This window comes from Stegastes partitus, unplaced genomic scaffold, assembly GCF_000690725.1.
Source record: "Stegastes partitus isolate 25-593 unplaced genomic scaffold, Stegastes_partitus-1.0.2 Scaffold241, whole genome shotgun sequence".
NCBI lineage: Eukaryota > Metazoa > Chordata > Actinopteri > Pomacentridae > Stegastes > Stegastes partitus.
The window spans coordinates 615167-636802 of NW_007577972.1; the positions used below are offsets into that span (position 1 = coordinate 615167).

The 21636-nt window shown below is 38.7% G+C and overlaps 2 protein-coding genes across 4 annotated transcripts in view; both read left to right on the forward strand.

Annotated features, from left to right (window-relative positions):
- The first annotated feature begins 238 nt into the window (after window positions 1–238).
- tirap (toll-interleukin 1 receptor (TIR) domain containing adaptor protein) lies at window positions 239–4629 on the forward strand. The gene is given in 3 exon segments (XM_008281695.1): window positions 239–371; window positions 649–1251; window positions 1978–4629. Coding segments are annotated over 3 exon segments (813 nt in total). The 5' UTR covers window positions 239–364; the 3' UTR covers window positions 2181–4629.
- A 3505-nt stretch (window positions 4630–8134) lies between these two features.
- st3gal4 (ST3 beta-galactoside alpha-2,3-sialyltransferase 4) overlaps window positions 8135–21636 on the forward strand; it is a 28636-nt gene continuing 15134 nt past the window's right edge. Inside the window, exons 1-5 of one of the 3 annotated variants that reach the window (XM_008281698.1) lie at window positions 8135–8417; window positions 15558–15625; window positions 17231–17302; window positions 20266–20347; window positions 20667–20756. In XM_008281698.1, coding sequence (XP_008279920.1) covers window positions 17281–17302; window positions 20266–20347; window positions 20667–20756 — 194 coding nt within the window. In that variant the 5' untranslated portion in view covers window positions 8135–8417; window positions 15558–15625; window positions 17231–17280. The remainder of the gene's footprint in view (window positions 8418–15557; window positions 15626–17230; window positions 17303–20265; window positions 20348–20666; window positions 20757–21636) is intronic. The other 2 variants (XM_008281696.1, XM_008281697.1) reach the window with 2 other exon arrangements.

Below are 21636 nucleotides of genomic sequence, written 5' to 3' on the forward strand. Positions count from 1 at the left end.
TTAAGCTGCTAGACTCATGTACGTAAGTAGTTTTAGATTCGTATACCTCTTCCCATTATTACTTTTTCATAACAGAATGGCATTCAGCTGTGAAAGAAGTCTCAGTGATTAGTGAAGTATAAAGTTTGAGAGCTTTTGCGTTCGACATTTGACTGCACATGTCAAGGCGTCACGTTCAGCACTCAGTCACTTCCCCTTTTTTGTCTGTGTTCAGTGACCTTGTGTTGCAACCATTATTTGTTCAGTCTCTATCTCTGAGTGATGTCTACATGGGACAGAGGAAATCTTTATAATGGAGCGTTGAATATATGGTTACTGGAAGGATTTTGGACAGCAGTGGAACAGACATGATGACGTTAACAACATGCATGGTAAGTTAAGGTGCGAGTCATTTCTCTCTCAAGCAAACCTCATCTTTATCTTTTGCAATATTAGTTCTTCCTCTTTTTGACATGTGGCACGGACTATTTGAAAGTTATTGCCATTTTGTGTCTTAGACTCAAATAGTCACAATGCAAAATAGTGCTGTATCTATTGTTGTGCATGATGCCATAGGCCTTATTGATTATAGCTGGACTTGTAATGACTTATACATGCCAAATATACAATCACGTCAGAACAATGTACAATTTGTTCTTTCATTTTCAGGTTGGTTTCAAAAACTCTTGAAATCAAGAGCAACAACTCAACATGAGCAAGAAGCCAAAGCATTGAAAAACTCAAAAAATCCTGTCAGCAGTGCATTAACATCATCTTCACCTACATCATCGCTGCATTATTCATCACCAGGGGCAACCTCTTTTACACAACGGCAGCAGTTTGCTCTAAAGTCTGAGCTGAGATGGAAACGAAAATATGATGTGTTTGTGTGTCACAGCGCTGCCCATCATGACATTGAAGAAGCCACACGCCTGGTCTCGTTCCTTGAGGCTTCACCCTGCAGCCTCAGATGCTTTCTGTGGCAGAGGGACACCTGTCCAGGAGGCGCAATTTCCACAGAGTTTTGTGAAGCTGTGCAGAACAGCCACTTACGGGCTCTGCTTATCACTCCCAGCTTTGTTCAGGATGACTGGTGCAATTATATGATGCACCAGGCTGTGGCAGAGGGACCTATGTCTCGTAGGATGATTCCTCTGGTTAAGAACTTGTCACTGTCCCAGTGTCCAAAAGAACTGAAATTCTATTACTACATTGACCTGAGCAGGGACCCTGACCGAGGCTATACTCTCGTCATCAAGACCTTGATCAGCTGTAAGTAATGAAAAAGATTATGTTCTTCAGGCTTGGTTCATAAACATAAATGTATCCTGGTCATAGCAATATATAGTATAAAATGAGATGTGCTGGTACATGTTTTGCGTAATGGACTGAACTTAAAGCTGGAGAAGGCAGCATGTTTTGGAATCATTGAGCAAAAATTCCCTACTGACCTGTCAGCATATTGTATTTTAAGTGGTCCATACAGTTGCACCTCCTCCTGACTGTATTTTCAGGCTTTAGAAAATCGAGCTTGTGACAGGAGATTTTCTGCCAGTCACAGGGGTTTTCACTTCAGATGAGAGGGTATAAATAGCAGCAGAGAGAACAGGATGTGGTGGTTCAATGGTTGTACTGAGCATTTTCACTTGGATAAATGAGGTTTAAATTCTGGAGAAAGCAACTGTTGATTTTATCTTGACTGTCTTTGCAGTTTTGTTTGAAGTGTGTGCTCGTGTGGTGAGAGGGGTTTAAAACAGAGAGCTGCAGATGGAGAGTGGTGTATTTCAAAACTTTTGTTTTGGCCTTCTCCAGATTTCTTCCTACTGCAGCTTTAACCTATGATGGATATAAATGGGCAACTGTTTATTTCTTCTTTAACGTCAAATCAGCATTTTGGTTTCTGTAAACTCTTAAAAAAAAAGGAGGTCATCCGCAATAATTCAAAAGAGTTTGATGTAGAATCCGTCTTTAATAATATCTTTGTGTTTTGTTCTCCAGACCTGGAAGACCTACTTAAAAACGAGATGGAACTAAGTTGCAGCATGGACAGTTCTAATAGTGGATTAGACGAAGAAGGCAGCCCGTTAAAAAACAAGCTCACGTGATAGAACAACCCCACTGGGACTTCTATTTCGGGGGAATTGATGCAGAACAGAAATAAAAGCTTAAATGCCATTTGCATTGATCATCATAAACAGTAATGTGATGAAGGACGAAGGCTCTGAATAGAAAAACACTGCTGCTATTGACAGAACTGTTTTTTGGGGGTGGTTTTTTTAAATCACATCATGCAGAGATTTGAAGTAAAAGTTAAACTATGGTGTCATTATTATACTTTTCTTTTTGGTCCTTTATGAATATTAGGTGTCTGGGGAGGATGTTCATTCAGTGAACAGAAAGCACTTCATTCTGGGCAACGTCTGGGTTTATTTCCTGTATCAGATTTAGAGAAATATTTCAGCACATAAAGAGGAAATCTGTGTGACCCAATTTGTAACCTATAAATCAAACCAATTGTGGCTCATCGTTTAAAAGGAGTTAGAATCAAAGTGAGGGCTACCATAACAGGACATAGTGTTTGCCACTAGGTGGTGTCTTTTCCTTTATATTCCAGCTGAGGAGATGCCAGTTTTGAATATATGAGGGGGGCAGATGGGTTGAGAGAGCAAGAGTGAGAGTGAAATGGAAGTACCCACCCATAACAAACTGCTGACAGCTGCATGATGTTTTGTTGAACTGGACTTCAAATAATAATAGAGAGAATGTAATTCCTAGTGAGAAAAGATACAGCTCTATGCTTCTGTCTATTTTAATCTACATTTCTCTAAACACAGAAAGATATCAGACTGATGGTGTTCATCTGCTTGTATAAATATTTCTGACTATCATGCAGCTGGCTGGTTTCTCCCTGAGACTATGTTCTTTCTGTGCATTGGTTAGCCTAATTGGCATTTCGAAACAGTCCATGTAATAGTGAGCTGTAAAGGGTGTGCCCTGTCTCTCTGCCAATGTCAGCCTGGATAGCTTTCAGGCCCAGACGTCCCTCTGAAGGATGAGCAGGTATGGCCAATGAATGGATAGTTGGAACAAAGTCTAAACATGTTGAAATATTGGAAGTAACACCCTGCCTCCAAACTCTAAAGAATTTTTAGTTCTCTGTTCATTAAATGTTCTTGGCAGCCCCTTCCCTTGTTAATCAAATATACTGGCAGATGTCAGATAGCTGGCATTTTGTTAATTCTATGAAATATCAGTTATTCACTGAATCAACTGGAGCATATCGTTTGCAATTGAATAGCATTCTTTGTTAATGCATGCATGGATTTTTTTTTCTTTTCTCTTTGCTTTTTTTTTGTTTGTTTTAAACTTTTTTTTCTTTTTTACATAATGCACTGTTATGTTCCAAGAAGTGCTACATGTTCCTTTTTTTGGTTTTTGTATCATCCCCCCATCCCTCTAAACAACAGCAGACATTTAGCACCACAAAAAAAACAAAAAAAAAAAAAAACCCTTGACAATCGCCTCTTTTGTGGCAGGTCAACAATGTAACATAAAATTTAGACTAATCTCTGAAAGGCACAGATGTTCGATGAGACTTTTGTTGTTACCATTGCAAATCCTCTCTCTCTCACACACACACACACACACACACACACACACACAAGCACACACATACACAGTGAGTTACATGGATGACCCCTGACTTCAGAGAAAGAGAGACGTAGCACATTTTACTTGTAAATGATGCAAAAAAACAACTTTAATGTAACGTCTATGTCTTTAATAATCACATTATATAGCTGCCAGATATTGTGTCTTTCATTTTCAGACTAAAAGGTTACAATCTGTCGTTACTGAAATAAAAAGTGCATTCAGACAAGACAGGATAAAGTTTAGTGTAATGTTAATTTCATTCACTAAAAATTGTGTTCGCATGCATCTGTCAGCTATCTTTCTTTCCATTAACCTAGATGAGAAGTTGGCAAGACTAGACAAGTTACAAACATAACATTGCTGGTGAAGAAAGATGAGTCAAACATCCAATTTTGTCATATATATTTATATGGACTATTTTAAACTTTACCAAGCAGCTGCTGGCCTTAGATTCACATCAATTGTACAAACTTATGAGCGTGGTATCAATATACTGGTCTAACAAGAAACCCCTCCATAAGTTTGAATTGACCTGTCTCCAAAAGACAATGGTATAGTGTTAGATGTATTAAAAAAATACAGATGTATTAACATATAATGACAGTATTGCTTGCATTTGAAGGTGTAGCCACAAGCAGCTTTGTTGCAATTTAGAAAAACTGGCTAACAGATGTTATTGAGTGCTAAGCTTGTTGTCCATGGTAAAGCACACAAGATATTCTTCTAGTACACATTTAATAGTCAGAAAATCCTGCAGATTTTGAATGATTCTATGCCAGGTAAGGGTATAAAGGGTATTTAGGACCTCACCTGTTATATAACAGGTGAGGTCCTAAATAATACTGTTTTTTTTGCTTGAATAAGTCCACTGGGTAGAAGCTATCTAGCCTGCGTGGCACATCAAGCATAGTGGAGCAGTACCATCGTAAAAAAAAAAAAGTGTAAAATACTGTAACCACAGTACCACACCACACCACAATAAATGTCTGTCTTATTCTCAGTACAAGTTCTTTTAGCCTAAAGTAATAAGAGGAATTCTAACCTGGAAGCAGTCTGCTAAAGTCTGACTAAAATGAATATTTCTCAGACAGCTTGTTGTTGCCTGAAGTATTAAATGAATTACTACTTGCACTGACTTTTGATTTCTGGACTTTGGACTAAATCCAAAAATAGCTGACAAAATTCACACTGATTCAGAGTGGAAAGCCCCTGAACAGGCGTGCTGTGCTGTGGCATCACAGTCCTTTCAACTTCAAGTAAGAAGTAAAGGAGACGAGAATGTTCAGACCTCTGAATCGCAAGCTGGTGTGCTTTGGACCACCAACAGTATATGGAAACGTATTCAGCTGTTTCTCACCACAGGGTCTGCACTAGGCGCGGTGGCACTGACCTGGACGTTTCTATCTGCGGTGATTCAGTTCAGTTGGCTGTGCTACAGTGAAGAGCCAGCTGGGTTAATTAAAGGAGAGCAGGAGATCCAAACATTTTACTGGCTTTCGAGTGAAAGTTGATCATACAGTGCAATGAGAAATGACAAGGCTGCAAATCATGTGCAACAGCGTAATGGTTTTATGCACAAAATGCAAAATGAGTTTTAAACCCACAGATACTATATACATTTGTATATCTGTACTAAGACCTGACTTCTTGACCACTTTCTTCTTGTGGGACGAAATGCATTTGTGATTTTAACAGAGAATTACATTCAACATACAATACCTAAGAATTACCATGAATGGTGGAGATCATCTGCATACAGATTTTATTAAAAATCCTGTGAAAACAAAACTGCAAATAAAGCATGCAAAACTCTCATTTTTTGTATGATATGTTTATCTTTTGAATTTAGTGCACAAAGAATTAACGGTATCTATTGTTTTCTGAGTGAGACATGAGTTATGGAGACCAGAGTTTGCTGATGAAACGCTGCAGTGAAATTACCCACTTTGTAAAGGAGATTGTTTACATATCCTGAACATTGCCCTTGTGTCTGAGTTAGCAAACATTTGTTTACATGTAGTCTTTAAATTTATATTTGTGCAAAAATAATTTTGTTGCCAACAAAAATAGGAAATATTTCACATGCACTGTTAATGAATAATAATAAATGTCTCTTTTACATGCAGCATCAAACCTGATAGGCACTCAAACTGATCTTCACTCTAACTTTGTTATCTCCTCTGCAAACAGAAAAATTTACAAAATCACTGTCAACAGCAACAACGTTCTCCAGATGTCAGTATCTCTGGGAGAAATATGCAGTAAGGCTGAGGAGAGTTTGGACAACTCATCACAATTTGCAGAGGATCACTGGTGGCAAAGTTCATTAACCTGTGCACTTCAACACCAGCACCATCAGTGTCATGTCACAGAAGGGCTTAATTTATGCAGCCATGGTATTTGGATGAGTCAAGATCTGCCCAAGTTCATAAAGGATTAATTGTAGTTGCAATATACAGTCAAGGCACCCTTTAAATAAAGTGCATTTACATGCCATTTGTCATGTTAAAAAACAAAAAAACATGACAAAGCTTGCTAATCTATCGAAATAACTGCTTCATGAATCAGTGTGCGACATGAGGCTTCCCCCTCAATAACATTCAAAACATTCCGCGCTCAAGCCACAGATGTGCCAAAGACAAAACAAAACTGCAGGAGTTGAGGATGAAGCTTGATAAGTGATTGGTACAGGTTTTCAGCATGAGAATAAAGACTGCTTGACTGCCTGGGAAATAGAAATGTGTGCTTAAACATGTGGGTTAAAACTGATTAAACTGCACGATTACTCAATGTAAACAAAAAGCATTCATAAATGTCAGATAAGCGATTCAATTCCTGGTTAATATTTTACACTGGTACCGACAACAGGACCTTGAATGACTGAAATTCAACTGAGAGCTCATTTAGATTTATATTTTTTTATGCATGAGACAACAGAAACTGAAATTTATCTTGTTCACAGTCATGGAAACTAAGAACAATTACTTTTGTACTGTATTTAAATACTGTTTTGAGGCACTTTAGCTTAACAACTTACATTTTATGCTACTTTCTCTTTCTATGCCACTATATTCAAGAGGGAAATACAAGACTTTTCAATCCACAACATTCATCTGACAACTTTGGTTACTCCTTAGCCTACTTTGAATGTTCACAAAGTATGGCTGCCTATAAATAATTAAAAGGAAAACCATCTTTAAAAGCTGCAAAATTAATTAAAGTGACAATTACATGTTGATGCATCATAAGTACTGTAAGGAGAACTATATATTGCTATCACTTGGCTCAAGAGGCCACAACAAAAAAAAAGACCAACCAGGAATAACAGTTACAGCATTTTCTGGTAAGCAAATTAAATAGGCACAAGATGTGGCTGTGGAAATCAGTAAAGTTAGTGGTGTGCATGTGTGAGTAATGTCCATGCAGGTGTTTTATATGTACTATTTTTAAAGCATAATAACACTACTACTACTACTACTAATAATAATAATAATAATAATAACAATTAACTAAAGCAACACCAAACCCAAGACCCATGGGCTACAGGCGTTCCTGCTCCCACTAAGCTGCCACCTGCAGAGCCAATGAAAATGCTGGTTAGTACTAGAACAAATGATCCATCCATCCATTATCTATACACCACTTAATCCTCACTAGGGTCGCGAAGGGGGCGGGGGCTGGAACCTATCCCAGCCGATTTAGGGCGAAGGCAGGGGACACCCTGGACAGGTCACCAGTCTATCGCAGGGCTACATTTACAGACAGACAACCAAGCACACTCACATTCACACCTATAGACAATTTAGAATCACCAATTAACCTCAACATGTATTTTTTTTGTTTGCTTTTGGACTGTATGGGAGGAAGCCGGAGAACCAGGAGAGAACCCACGCTGCATGGGGAGAACATGTAAACTCCACGCAGAAAGATTCCGGTGCCCCCACCGAGATGCGAACCGGTGACCTTCTTGCTGCGAGGCAACAGTGCTACCAACTGTGCCACCTTGCAGCCCTAGAACAAATAATAGCATCGTAAAAATAATAGTAAAATAATATATTTATATGTATGCAGATGTTTTAATACATGACTTGTAACCTCTGTTCAGTCTCATTTGCCAAAGTGAAAGAACTGAGCTCCTCTTTTACCACTGCATTTCCTCTGCTCTGTCTCTGTTCTCTGTTGCATTCAGGGGTTTAAAAAAATCACAGCCAGCAGAAAAGACTTTCCAGATGTTCTTTCCTCTGGGATAAAAGTCCAGTTTCAGGCGGATTGACACGGCCACAGGACAAACAATCAAATGAGCCAGAGATCACAAGCAGCATTTCGATATGCCTGCGTACTTCTGTACCAGCACCATCAAGTTTCGACTTGCTCTTTTTTTTTTTTTTGCACTCATGGAATTTGGATCTCTCCTCTCCAGCGACCTAGTGCGCGTAGCGACATGCGCATGCGTCCCTGCGCCAGAGAGGAAAGGGAACGCGCTGTAACAGCGAGGAAGCGTTCCTGTAAACCGCTATCTGCATGCGAAAGCTCATGCCAGTGAGACCGACAGTGAACCACCACCATGTGATTTGCGTGGATGTTTCGTACATTGTTCAGAGGGATGAGCTTTGATGCCGTCATCACATCACTGCTTCTATCCGTGTGTGTGCGCTGCGGACAGATTTCTCGTTTTCCCACGCAGTGAATGTCACCAACAGCAACGTAAACTTGATTGCAACATTACTTTACAGGACAACAAGGTCGCTCCACGGGATAAAGCTCATCTGTCCGGCAGGCTGCTGGTGAGTAACCTTCGTTTTCGAGCAAACATAAAGTCGCCTAGCTTGTTAGGGAGTTTTATACGGTTGTTGGGACGCATAAAACAACACTGACCTGATCTGTGTAACTTCCCTCATTGGATCACAACATGTCACATTTAATTTGGCTGCTGGACTCTTGATTTGTATGTGTGTGTGTCAATGTGAAAACTAATGTTTTTGTTGGTTTCCTGTGGTTAGACGAGTAGTAGATGGAATGGCAAAGACATGGGGGCTTTTTGTGCAGTATGATGACTTGTATTAGAGAATTTCTTCAACCACAGGCAGTTGTTTTATCCCCTGTGATCAATGACATTAACTTGAAGTAGAAAATAGGTTACAGTCTGGCTGTGTGCCACTGGGCTCCTGGTGTAAATGTAATCTCTCAGCAACTCAATCAGGCACTGAAAGACTGTAGTAAGGGAAACATATGAATATCTGCCAACTAAATCATTAACAAACTATTTCTTTACCAATATGTTTGTAAAGGTGCGTAATAACATGTTTTAAAATGTTGAAGTTCAACTCCCATGAGAAACCCTGAAAAAACCTGCTCAAGTCAGGGTACCGATAAATGATTGTCAAAAAATAGATTTTTTAAAATCGGGCCTTAAGTAACTTATGAAGCGTCAAATCAGGGTTTTTTCATGATTCTGAGTTGATTGTTAGCATTTCTGTTTCACCACAAACACTCCATTGTTGAAACAGGCCACACTCACGTTTACATACATACAGTAGATTTTATTTCAATATAATACTCAGTTATTTCTCATTCACAATGTCAGAAGCTTCAAGAATCATTGTCTGTCTTCTTCAGACTCAACAACATCATGACTGCAGTTTGTACATGCAATGCCTTTACAGATTCCACAGGCCAAGATGCTTGTGACCCCATTCTTCTTGCAGCTGCACCGCCAGTTACTGCAATCTCCATGACAATGACAGCTCGTCAACTTCAGTAGCTCCTCAGGAGCCATGGGGTCTAGTGTTGGAACTGGCGCATACCCATGCACACCTAATGTCCATCTATAGTCACTGAGGTTCACAGACATGCTCTATAGAAGGATCCAGTCCCAGGTCTGCAGGTCGGCTCAGAATGAATGCTGCACCCTCTGTTAGAAGTAGAGTCTCTGGTTTGATCACTCCTGCCGCCGCCTTTCTTGAAAACATGTTGTACCAAATTTCACCCAATGTAGTATCTGGTCCATGATGAATGTACTGGAAAGTCACTGTACCAGCCTGAATCACTGCCTTCATTATTATTTTTAATATTTTTACTATGATGACAATGATGATGATGATGGTTATTTTTTGTCGAAGTAATAGCAGTGTTATCATTATTACCTGTCAAATAGAGTTGTGTTCCCATGGCCAGCAATTGCAGAAACCATATCACACTCTGCGAAGGTGTGCCAAAAAAGCAGGTAGCCCCTCTGTCTTTGAGAGAGATTCTTGGATATTTCGGATGTCATAAGAGCTGTTTGATGTGGTTAATCTAATGTAATCTAATCTAATCTATCGTTACCCTAACTTGAGCGTTTTTTTTTTTCAGGGTTTCTCATAGGAGTTGAACTTCAACATTTTAAAACATGTTATTACATTCCTTTACAAACATATTGGTGAAGAAATAGTTTGGTAACGATTTAGTTGGCAGGTTTGTGAAATATCTCATAAAATGCCCTTACTACTGGGGAGTCCAGATCCTCAGGAGCTGCCTTGGCATTGTTGCCTGAAGTAGCTCTTTTCATCGAGAAATGTAATTTGATTTGGTGCTTTTGATTTTTTGATGATCCTCATGTTTTGCTTATTGATGCAAACTTTAACATTAGATTTCAAATTATACACTTGATTTGCTTTAGATGTGTTATTAAACAGTAAAGTTAAAATAGATGATGTTAATGATGATTTATAATATATTTTGGATGCCAACTTGGAGCAGATTAGTTTGCTCATCCTGTTTTGCTCTCTGCAACAGTAATTCTGGCTAAAAAACAACAACAACAACAAACAAACCTGATGGCTGTGTTGAATATGTCAGATTTTTGGCAAATTCAATCAAAATGATGAACCACTTTCGTATTACAGAGCAGCAGCAGTAGCAAGATGATTTAAGAAAACCCACTAAGTATAGATATTAATTTTATTCTGAGTTCTTAACCTGAGGAAAAGCACAAATTATTTGAAAAGGTAAGATCAGCTGAAAAGGTCTTTTCAGAGCTGCAGTTTAGCCTTTCTGCTGTACATCATTCTTTCAGTAATGGGCTCTTCTGTGATGAGATCCTTGTTCCTGTCTGGATCTGTGCCATTGTTTTTCACAGCTGGATCAGGACAGTATATTTCACACCATAAAATACATTAAACTGAAATCTATCCTTGTTGTTAGAGGTGTGGCAGGATGTACGACGTTTCAGAGATAAACTTTGATCGTTGTCGTCTGATGTCATTGCACAAGGCACAGTAAACTGATCGTGTTCAAACTGCATACAGAAATTTCTGCTGAAGTTGTTTCAGAAGATTTATGATACAGTGGTTTGGGATAAGGGAGAATTATATGGATTACTGATTCATTGGCACCACTACATTTCCCCTTCTTGAATTTTCTCCTGTCTTGTTCCTTGTGAGTGTGGGCTCATGGTTGTAACAGTGTGTCGCGACCGTATGAAATCCCTGAGATCATACACTGACCTGTTGTTATCAGGCAATGTACCAGCGGCTAGGTTAAAGAGATTTCTTTTTTATTTTATTTTTTTTCCACAGATGTTGGATTTAATGGAGCTTAGAGATATTTAGCACATGGCAACTTGTAGCAAATCAGCTGAAACACATGATATGCCCTTTTGCAGGAGTGACTCATTCCTGCTTGAATCAATTAGTCTGGCTTGAAAAACATGATGAATACACATCCGCCCTCGAAACATTCATATCAGGCAAATATGATCACAGTCTGACTGTGGTGAAATGGTCATTGTAGTGAAAGCCCACTGGTGTCCATGAGCCTTAGAGGGGGTTTACACAGATTTTTCAAAACAAATTATTGTCAATGAATTAGGCCAATTTATGTGAATGACAGGACAGAATATTTGTATAGCTGTAATCTAAGTGGGCTAGAGTAGACAGTGGGCCCATGACTCCTGGGTGCTCTGTGCATTGCTTGTGGTCATTTGCAAATTTGAATGCGAACATGTACTGTTCAACAAAATGAAATCATCACCTTAATGTGACAGAGGCAAATAACAAGGCTTAACTAACCCCAAGGGCCTGTTTTGTAAAAGGGTCCTTTGTGAAAAACTGTATTGTTGAAGTTTATAATGTGCAAATGAGTAAAACAGAGAGGTGATTGCGATCAGGGCAGTCAGAAGCAGTGAAGTAGTTCACATCAAATTTTTGCTTCTGGTTCCCCAAGTGGGTTATTCTAGCCACTAATGCATAGCAAAGAATGGTAATTCCAATTAAAAGTTACTGGTGTTCACATTTAAGAGGAACATCAAACTCAAAAGATTGAATATGTTCAAGAATTTTTATGTTCTTTGGCTAACTTTTATTTTGATTTCACTGCAGAACACTCAAATCTGATCTCCCATATTGTCCTCCCCAAACACTGTACATCATCTCAAGGTCATCACTAAAAACAAATGAGGCTTTCTCCAACAACTCAAAACGTTATCATATAGCCTTCCACAAGAAATTTGCCCGCTGTTCTCTTTATGCAAGTCTCATTTCAAAGTTCACTTTTTACAGGTGCTGTGTTTTGTATTTTAGTCTCCAAATTATCTCATGTATTATCTATGGTTTCTTCAGCTAATTGGTAACCACATTCCCAAGGAAGTGTATATTCCTCTTTTCATGTATTTACAGCTGAGAGCAACTGTCAGCCTTATCTATTACTATGATCAGTCGCTTTCTTACTTGTTCTTCCCATGCATATAGAGGTAATACCTGAAAATAATTGCATGCAATTGTGACACACATCCTTGGTTTACTATGTTTAAATAGACTGCGACGACCAACTGGAAATGGTTAGCCAATGCCAAAACCGTGACTTAAGCAAACTTTCTCTTCCATGGAACTAATAAAGACCACGTCAATTTCCAGAGAAGTGAGCAGGACAAACTATTGAGTCACCTGTGTGTGTTTATGCCAGAAAAGGTGCAGACACACAAACACACACACACACACACACACTTAAACACACAATAGTACATGGTCATTTTATAACTATCCAACTGGATATTAATGTTAGAGATTTTGCTGTGATTGCAGTACCAAGACAACATATAAATCTTTACTTTCGTCTTGCTTCATTTCATCTCAAGACCCACAATTTATTTAATTTTAACATACATTTTAGCATGATGTCCTGTTGCCATTATTAAGGACTTGAATCATATACTGCTGGCTAAAAAAAACCTGTATGAACATTTGATTTGATAGCGTAAGTCGAAGTTTAGCCTGAAAGAGCTTTTTTCATGTCAAACAAGTGTTTCCTTATATTCCAAGGCAATCACCTTTAGCGATAATCACCAACACGATAAACAGAGGACAGTACAGATACCATTACTCCAAGTATTGTAAGATTTTCACCATTTGCTGATGACATTTTATGATTTGAACTGTTTCTTACTATTAGCTCACTACTTGAACAGTTGTCCAAACTGTTTTCAGAAATGATCCATTGGGTTTAGTTATTTCAGTTGTTTATCCATAACATTTCAGTCATTTGTTATGTTTAGCTAGTTCAAATATTTATTTAACAAAGTATTTTGACAATTTAGTGAACGTTTTCTAGATTATTTTAACTGTTTGTTACTTACTATTTCAACCATTAGCTAATGGCAATTTACTATTTAATGTGTTAATTCATTACTTTTAGTTCATTGCTTGATCCATTTATCCAAGGTATTTAAGATGTTGCTCAATTAAGTTAGCTATTTCAGTTGTTTATCCATGTCATTTCAGATGCATATTTATTACTTTAAAATACTTTACGTATTTATTTAAGTAACTAATTCTAAAATGTGCAATTATGAACAGCTTTTTTTTTGTTTTGTTTTACCCCATTAGGTAGAAGTATCCATAAACACCACATGCATGGTTAAGAATAGATGGAAGAATGACTTATAATGACTAATAATGACTAAGAATGACTTAAATATTGAGTAAAAAGAAAAACGTAAAGTGATTTGGTCCATTTGTGTCTATATATGGAACTGTTCAGAGATGCAGTCTGATTTCATAGCAAAATCTTTCACTATTGAAGTAGTCAGAAATCTATGAATGTGAAAGTTGACAAAGAAGATCAGGATAGTAATGAAAAAAAAAATAAAGAAACACATCCCAGAACCACAATTACCCATGCCATGACTGCCACAAAAAACCTAGCAGGTCTCATCCACAGTAAATTCCACACACTATAGCTCCCCGAAGGCCCCTTTCCACATGCAGATGCTTTCAGGAAGGAAATAGAGGTTCATTAAAGCCTGCAATTTCTTTGAAAGCCTTTCTCCATAAATGCAAAAAATGCTACAAATGGGCACCAGATTTAGATTCTGACTGGATTAAATTCCGGGATTATGTGTTTTAGAGATGATTTTCTATTGTGAGCAGAATGCACATGTGATTTTCTTCACCATTGTGTCTGTGGTTGAGAGATATCAGCTGGTAGGTGGAAAAGGCTTTTAGAGAAGGTCATTTTGACTCATCATTTGTCTGTGCTGACCGTGTTGCAAGGACTTTACCCATTTACAATCGACCCAGTAAATAGCACAGTAAATCTGTGTGGCCTTGTATTCTGTGTTCAGAGATGATTAATGGCACAGTGACATCATGGTGATGTCTATGTATTTGTGTGAAGACATGTTCTCACAGCAAGTCAAAATAAACACATGGTAAAAACATCTTATATGAATTTTAGCTGAAATATTGATTGATTTTAATCAATAAGTCAGCCAATTTTACTCAAAGTGACACAAAAATACCTTGAAAAACCCTTTATATCTCCAAAGTATATTGACATAAATGTTCAACTGTAATATTTACTGTACTAATTGACATTAGCTGAAGTCTCCATTAATGCTAAGTACCTACAGTATTGGCCTTGTTAGCTCTCACCTTCCTTGGGAATTTGGGAGGAAGCAGCTTTAACCAATAAATTGCTGACAACAAATTTCCCATGGAGTGCTTTTGCTGGAATTACTTCCACTGCGTTATTTCGTGGTAGCTGCCTGACTCATCTTTAATCACTACAGTGTGTGGCTAAGCTCTTTAAGTGGTCTGTCTACATTTCTTTCGTGATCCACGGTTAGACTTGAAGCAATGCTTTGAGAACATCTGTGGTGAAGGGCACTTCTGACAGGACTAAATCGCACTCTGCCTCTGCTCTGTTGATCTGTAACAACTTGAGGACGTTGCCATGTCAGTCACCCTGCTAGCTGTCTGTTGTCTGTTGAGGAGAACGTGTGCTTTGCTGTGCTTTATGGTCCTGGGAACTGCAGTATGCCAGCTGTTGTAACTGTTTCTTTTTCAGGAGGGTGAAGAAGAGGGGGCTGGGGGGATATAGTATCTCAAAAAGGATGTTGATGTAAATAGAGGGGTATATGTAGGGTTGCATGTGATTATTTTCATTAATGTTTAAACTAAGTTTTTTGGTTTAGTTTAGTTGTTTTATCTATAAAATCAGAAATTGGTGACAAATGCTTCACTATCATACAATCACATTATTCACACCCCAAATATATTCAATTTACAGTGATGTAAACAAGAGAAAAAAAAGCACATCTTAATATCTCCAACAGCTTATGTGTGTCATTCTTGTTTAATACATTAGCTATATTCCATAGGATGAAAGCAGGAAGACGGGCGACTGACATCCAAGCCTTTATCTAAAGATGTTATACAGTATGTGCATTTTAATGGACAGTATATCATATAATGATGTAGCTCTGATGCATCCCAGCACCTAGTTCCGGTATACAATAACCCACCATGCATGCGGATTTATGTTATGTCCCTCATTAGGTGCGCAGACAAGTGAAAAACAAGGAGAATAACATGATAACTGTGCAGATATTCTGCAGTTGTTTTCGTACGTCTGATTTATTTATTTATTTATTTATTTTTTTACCACAGGGAGAAGTCTGCACCCATTATATCTGAACCACTGACGATACAATCTTTTGAAATGAAAGAAGGGAAAGGTGAGATATCCTGTTTTTTGACAAATGATGGCTATGCAGCTCCCTGGTCACATCATTTTGAAGAAAAGGCCTGTTTGTAGTGTTAAGCCGTGTAATAATCATTGCGTGTGTTAGGTGAGGTTAGGTTAGGTTTTCTAACAACAGCATTTTGACTACTCCAGTATTCAATCGTACCAGGATTAGCTTCAATTTAGGATGATTTATTAATTTATTGTTTTTTTGAATGACAGATGTGATAAATTGTGAGTCTGTAAAATGCAAAAATGGTCATTAATAGTTACCAAAGCACAAAGTGGCATGTTTGGACTGTTTGTTTGGTCTCCTAACAGCCTAAACCCCAAAGTTATTTAACTGAGAACAGCAGCATATTATCATAACTGAGGCTGGAACTAGCATATGTCTGTCACATGGAGAATTGGTTAATCAGCACAATCAGCACAACTTAGGCCCTGTAGTTCAGCACAACACTGGATCCAGGCACAGACCATGTGGAACTTGTGCCACTAAAGACAGCAGAACAACAGAGAGAAGGAAAAGAAATCATCTTTCTTGTTTCATAAAAGAAAAAAAAAAAGAAGATACATTTGAAGTTTGCTCCTGTTTGCATTCTTCAGTGCTTTCGTCATTTCCTAAACAATAACTTAGGAAACAAACACAGCCCAGTCTCATATCCTGCTTGGGATGAAAACACACCCACTCCATGATAACTCAAAGAAACTACACCCTGATTCAGGAGGCAGCAGCGTCATCGCATTTTATGTTGTGAAATGACTGTTTTGTTTTACAGGCAGGGACAGCAGTGTCCATATTTTGCAGAGTAAAATGTGCAGAACATCCCTGTGGTGGTGTTAATCGATCATGTGGTTTCACTGTCTCCAAGTTTGGACGAGCACGAGTTACTAATAGATTTACTGCAGTATCACATTACTGTTTTTGCAATATAGCAAGTGCATGGACATATTTCTTAAAATTGAAATTCAGCTGTGCACTCCTTCAGTATACTATTGATTTTCAGTGATGTGCTTGTTCCAAAACAGTGCCAGGCATACTTAGTACAACCCATTTTTTAAAGGGCCTCTGCTAGTTACAAATAGGAGAGATTGTGGATAAGAGGCATTGTGCAATAAATAGTCAGATGTGTATTGCGTTAAATGCCCTTTAAGCTGATCTAAGCCATAATCTGAACTCTTTAAAGCATGAACCAAGCACACAGTGCTGAAGCTGATGTAGTATATCCGTCAGTTCAGGGACCAGTCTGTGTATCAGTGCAACATGATCCTCTTAAACTGATCGGCCTTCATCTGCTGCCTTTCTCTCGCTCTCTCTCTCTTAGCTTCTTTCTGTCTTTCTCTATACTCTCTTTCTCTTGTGGTTTAAACTTCCTTGCATCTCTTTCTGTTAGATTCCAAATTTACTCTACAGCCTCATCTGTGTGCAAGCCTAGTCAATTCCGCATTTTTGCATTTATGTGTGTGTGAGATGCCAAGTATAACTTCGTTTATGCGCATTTCATTTGCCAGTTGTTCCAGTTTCAGATCATCTTTTCAGAAGTTCAGGATGCTATTTAAAGAACATGCTAAAACAGTGTTTCCTTTCTGTGTCCAGGCTGACCTCATGCACTGTGTGGACATGAGAGGACCAAGGAGCATGTGAAGATGTCCCAGAAGGCAGCTAAAAGTAAGCTCTTCTGATGTGGGTGAAAACATGAAAGATGTATTAAAGCACTGATCTGACTATGATGTTTAACATGATGAGAGGATTACAAATTACAAAACTTTTATTTGTATCAATAACATCAAAACAAGTACTATTTTCTATTCACTTACCTGTCTTGCAGAATGATGTCAGCATTGCCCTTAAGATCAGAGTTTGAAATACTCCAGACTACATCCAGACTGGTTGCATATGCAACCATTTTTGAGAGAAATTTCACAATATTGCATTCATGTGCGTGCATGGTGATCCTTAGGCTAGCACAGGTACTTACTGCATTAACCATTGTGGTTTAAAGTAGTACTTTTTGTTCTTCAGTGGTTTAGTCACAGGGTGCAAGGTGGATCAGTGGTTAGCACTGTCGCCTCGCAGCGAGAAGATGGTTCGCGTCCTGGTTAGGACTCTTTCTGTGTAGAGTTTGCATGTTCCCCCCGTGCAGCGTGGGTTGCCTCTGGGTTCTCCAACTTCCTCTGACAGTCCAAAAACATCCATCCATCCATCCATTATCTATACACTGCTTAATCCTCACTAGGGTCGCGGGGGGGCTGGAGCCTATCCCAGCCGACTTAGAGCGAGGCAACAGTGCTACCAACTGCGCCACCCTGCAGCCCAGTCCAAAAACATGTTGCGGCTAATTAGTGATTCTAAATTATCAATAGGTGTGAGTGTGCTTGGTTGTCTGTCTCTACTGGCGACCTGTCCAGGGTGTCCCCTGCCTTTGCCCTGAGTCAGCTGGGATAGACTCCAGCCCCCCTGCGACCCGAGTGAGGATTAAGTGGTGTATAGATAATGGATGGATGGTTCAGTCAGGCTCTCTCCACCAGACTGCCAAGAGAAATAATCCATTTAGTTGTTTTAGTTTTCTAAAGATGAAGCTGTTTATACCTGGTTATTCTACAAAAACAGAATGAGCAGAGATAGCAGGAGGCTGGTGGAGAGGGAGAGCCAATGAGAGGTCCTAACCCAGACACAGCTGATAATGAATGTGCAGGTGCATGCCTCAGGCAGTGAAGAAGAAAAAGTAGTGGGTTGACACAATTTAAGCTTGAAAGTTGCTACTAGTCCAGATAAGTAGAGTTGCTCAATAGAGGAAAGTTCAGCACCTCATATAACAGAAAGGAACAAAGAGGAACTCCCTTTGTCAAACTTCAAATCCCAGATCACACTGATGAAATAAAATGGGCTGAATGTAAATCCAACCAATGCCTGTGCTCAGTTTATGGGAAGGATATCAGACAAGCTCCAGGGAAAGACTGCTGGCAGAATTACTGTATTTTCATTGTAAAAACTGTCAATCATCAGCATGCAAGACTGATTAATACCATACTGTACTAAAAACAGGGATGCAACCAAGTTTTATGGGAAGGTTAGTCTGGAGCCCTGTCACTGTAGAACAGAAAGCATGTCAACAAACTGTATTTTACAATGGTAATCATCGCAACTATATGCGTACTTTGCAGAAAATTGCAGGTCTTTATACTCCAGATGCTGCCTATTGTAGTAACTAAAATAAGCCTTAATGCTTTTCTTCTTGCTTTATACTCTAGACCGAGAGTTTTGTGATTTAGTGATTGTTTTCGACAGAAGAGCTGCAGTTGTACTCAAGGTTGCTGTATTTTGTTGTGCCAAAGAGTGTTGGAAATGTGGCCTGTCACTGAATGTCAGTCTTTGTTTCATTTCTTTCTAGTCGGTGTAGGCTCTTGTTGCTGGGCTCCTTAAATTAATAGTTCAACATTTTTCCGTCTTGCCATCACTTTAAAGTTGCTAGGCAACCAGCTGAGACGCTAAGAAGTCACTATGTCCAAGCAAGAAGCAATGTTACCTATAACCTCATTGCAACTTGTCATTTTTGCATTTATACAATATAATATAATAACAAGTGAGCTTTAAGATGCAGATAGATGGATTTGCTACCTTTGGACTCAGTCAGGCTAACTGTGTTCCACTGTGGTAATGTCTCTGTGCAAAGTTGTAACTTTATATTGAATGGACAGATACATTTGGCATTAATCTTCTTATCTTACCCTCAAAAAGAAAACAAAAAAATTACTGTTCCAATAGTTCAACTGTCCTTTTAGATGTCCATTAATTCAATGCTCCGCTCCCTGCCTTGGTGTAAAAGATGTATGGGTTTAGGAAATTTTTACAACGTTTCAATCCTACATTATGTATTATAAGCTTAGATATGAAATAACAGATTTACCACACAGATCTGCCAAAAGTTCAACAGCATACCAGACAAATAAATGTGTTACTGCACAGTATGGAAAAAAAGAGAGCATGAGCACAGCAGTCTTGAAAATAATTTAATTATTATATGGTTAAATTTCCTGGCTTCTGACAGCTCAGCAGGAGTTTTCCAAACCTCACTCAGCCACTTGCTTTTTGTCAAAATTAAATTTAGGCTTACAGCACGAATGGTTGCAGTGCATGTTAGCTCTAAACTCTAATTTTACTGAATTCTACTCCTGTTTTATTTATTTATTTATTTATTTACAAGTGTTCAAGTAGTATTTAAACAATTTGTGAACACGTTATATGTTAAAATGCGATTCCTTAATTTGTAAGTTCCACTCTTGGTTCTCAAATTGAGATCATTATGGTTGGACAGTTTCCTGTGAACCTGTGCATTTGTCTCTAAATAGCAAGTGGCACTTGCAGGAGACCCGTTAATATTCATTTCAGTATCATTTTTCAGTACCCAGATTGGTACTGGCTGCACACCTGCTTCAAATAGGATGGCAGAAGGTTTGTTGCTGTTTCAAACCACACCTATTATGTTCTGTCATTTAGTTTGTCAGTGTCAATGTCCATGAAGTTCAAGAAAACTTAGAGCTTCACTCATAAGGTGAAGCTACAATGTGCATCATGTAAAAAAGATGATTCTACTGTATAATTCTTGTGTGTTCCCCTTGTGTTTCCTGTAGCATGGTGCCTTAGGCTTCTCCCAGTTCTCCTCTTCTTCATCTCCTTCGTCACATACTACTGTTCCTATGGCATACTTCAGAGGTAATTACACGTGCGCTAACACAGACTTTCAGTCTTTTCTGATTGCTGTGGTATTGAGGTTACACAATCACAGAAATACCCATTTCTGGTTTAAAAAAAAAAGCATTCTTCTGAGGTCTGTGCAATGCTGAGTCACTAAAAGTTAGTAAGACAACCCACATTCTGATCATCAAGTGGTCTGAGCTGCTGGTCAACGGAGGCCCTCACACATGCCCATTCTTGCACATTTTGAATATTCTGGACCCAGTTCCTGGCAGATTGCAGTTTTATAGACTCAGCAGTAATTTCATGCCAGTTGTGGTAATTGTCTGTCTTTCAGCTATGGAGGCACCAGCAAGTCTCTGAACAGTAGCAAGTCGCTGTGTGGTGGCTGGCTAACCCAGAAGAAGTGGGAGAGCCTTAACTTTAAGTGAGTAATGGCATGTCTGTGTTTTTTTATTTTTTTTAACAAACTGAAGGGAGTGGATGACTTGTTAAAGAAAGATGGTGTGCCAATGTTTTTATATGAACATAAGGTGCCAGCTTCCTTGAAACTGGACAGCTCTTTACTAGTCATGAAGGAAAAGCATATTTTAGTGAGAAGAAACAGAACTTATTATTTAAAAAAAAGACTTTCCATCTAGATGATGATTCTAGTAAGTTTCAGTCACACAAGTGGAATGTCTTAAATGACCGAGAGGGAGAGTTAATATAAAAAACATTGTTTTCTGGGAATGTGCTCTTGATAAAGTTTTTTGGAGGTAGACAATGGCGTGTTTTGTTAAGTAATCACTGTTCCACATCCCCAAGCCTCCTCTCATTTATTTTTCCAATGTTCATTATCAGTGTGTTCAGCTGTATGTTTACTGGTATTTTTGTGAACTCTGTTCTGTTAGAAAATAGCGATATGGTTTCCATCTGGAGCTTGTCTCAACCTTGTCAAAGGTCACTGTTTATTTCTTCAGGCCAATAGACCTTCCACTGTCTGCCTTTTGACCTTTAAAATACTTAAAACCCATCATTCTTGTGTTTGCCCCTTAAAAGAGCATCATTTGTAATAGGTTACAGGTTCGTTGATCTTGGGTTTTCACATCAGTCATTATAGTCACAAGGAGGCCTTCCAGGCAATCACAATGACATTTCTCTAATTAGACCCCTCCCCAGGGATTTATCCTGATCTCCCACAGCGAGCTAGCTGGCACACAAGGGTAATAAATGTCTGAGAGACTCACTGTCAAAGACAGTAGGTCATAAACAGCTGGAGTCTAAAGGCAGCAAACACAGAAAAGTTTCACATACTGCAACCTGCC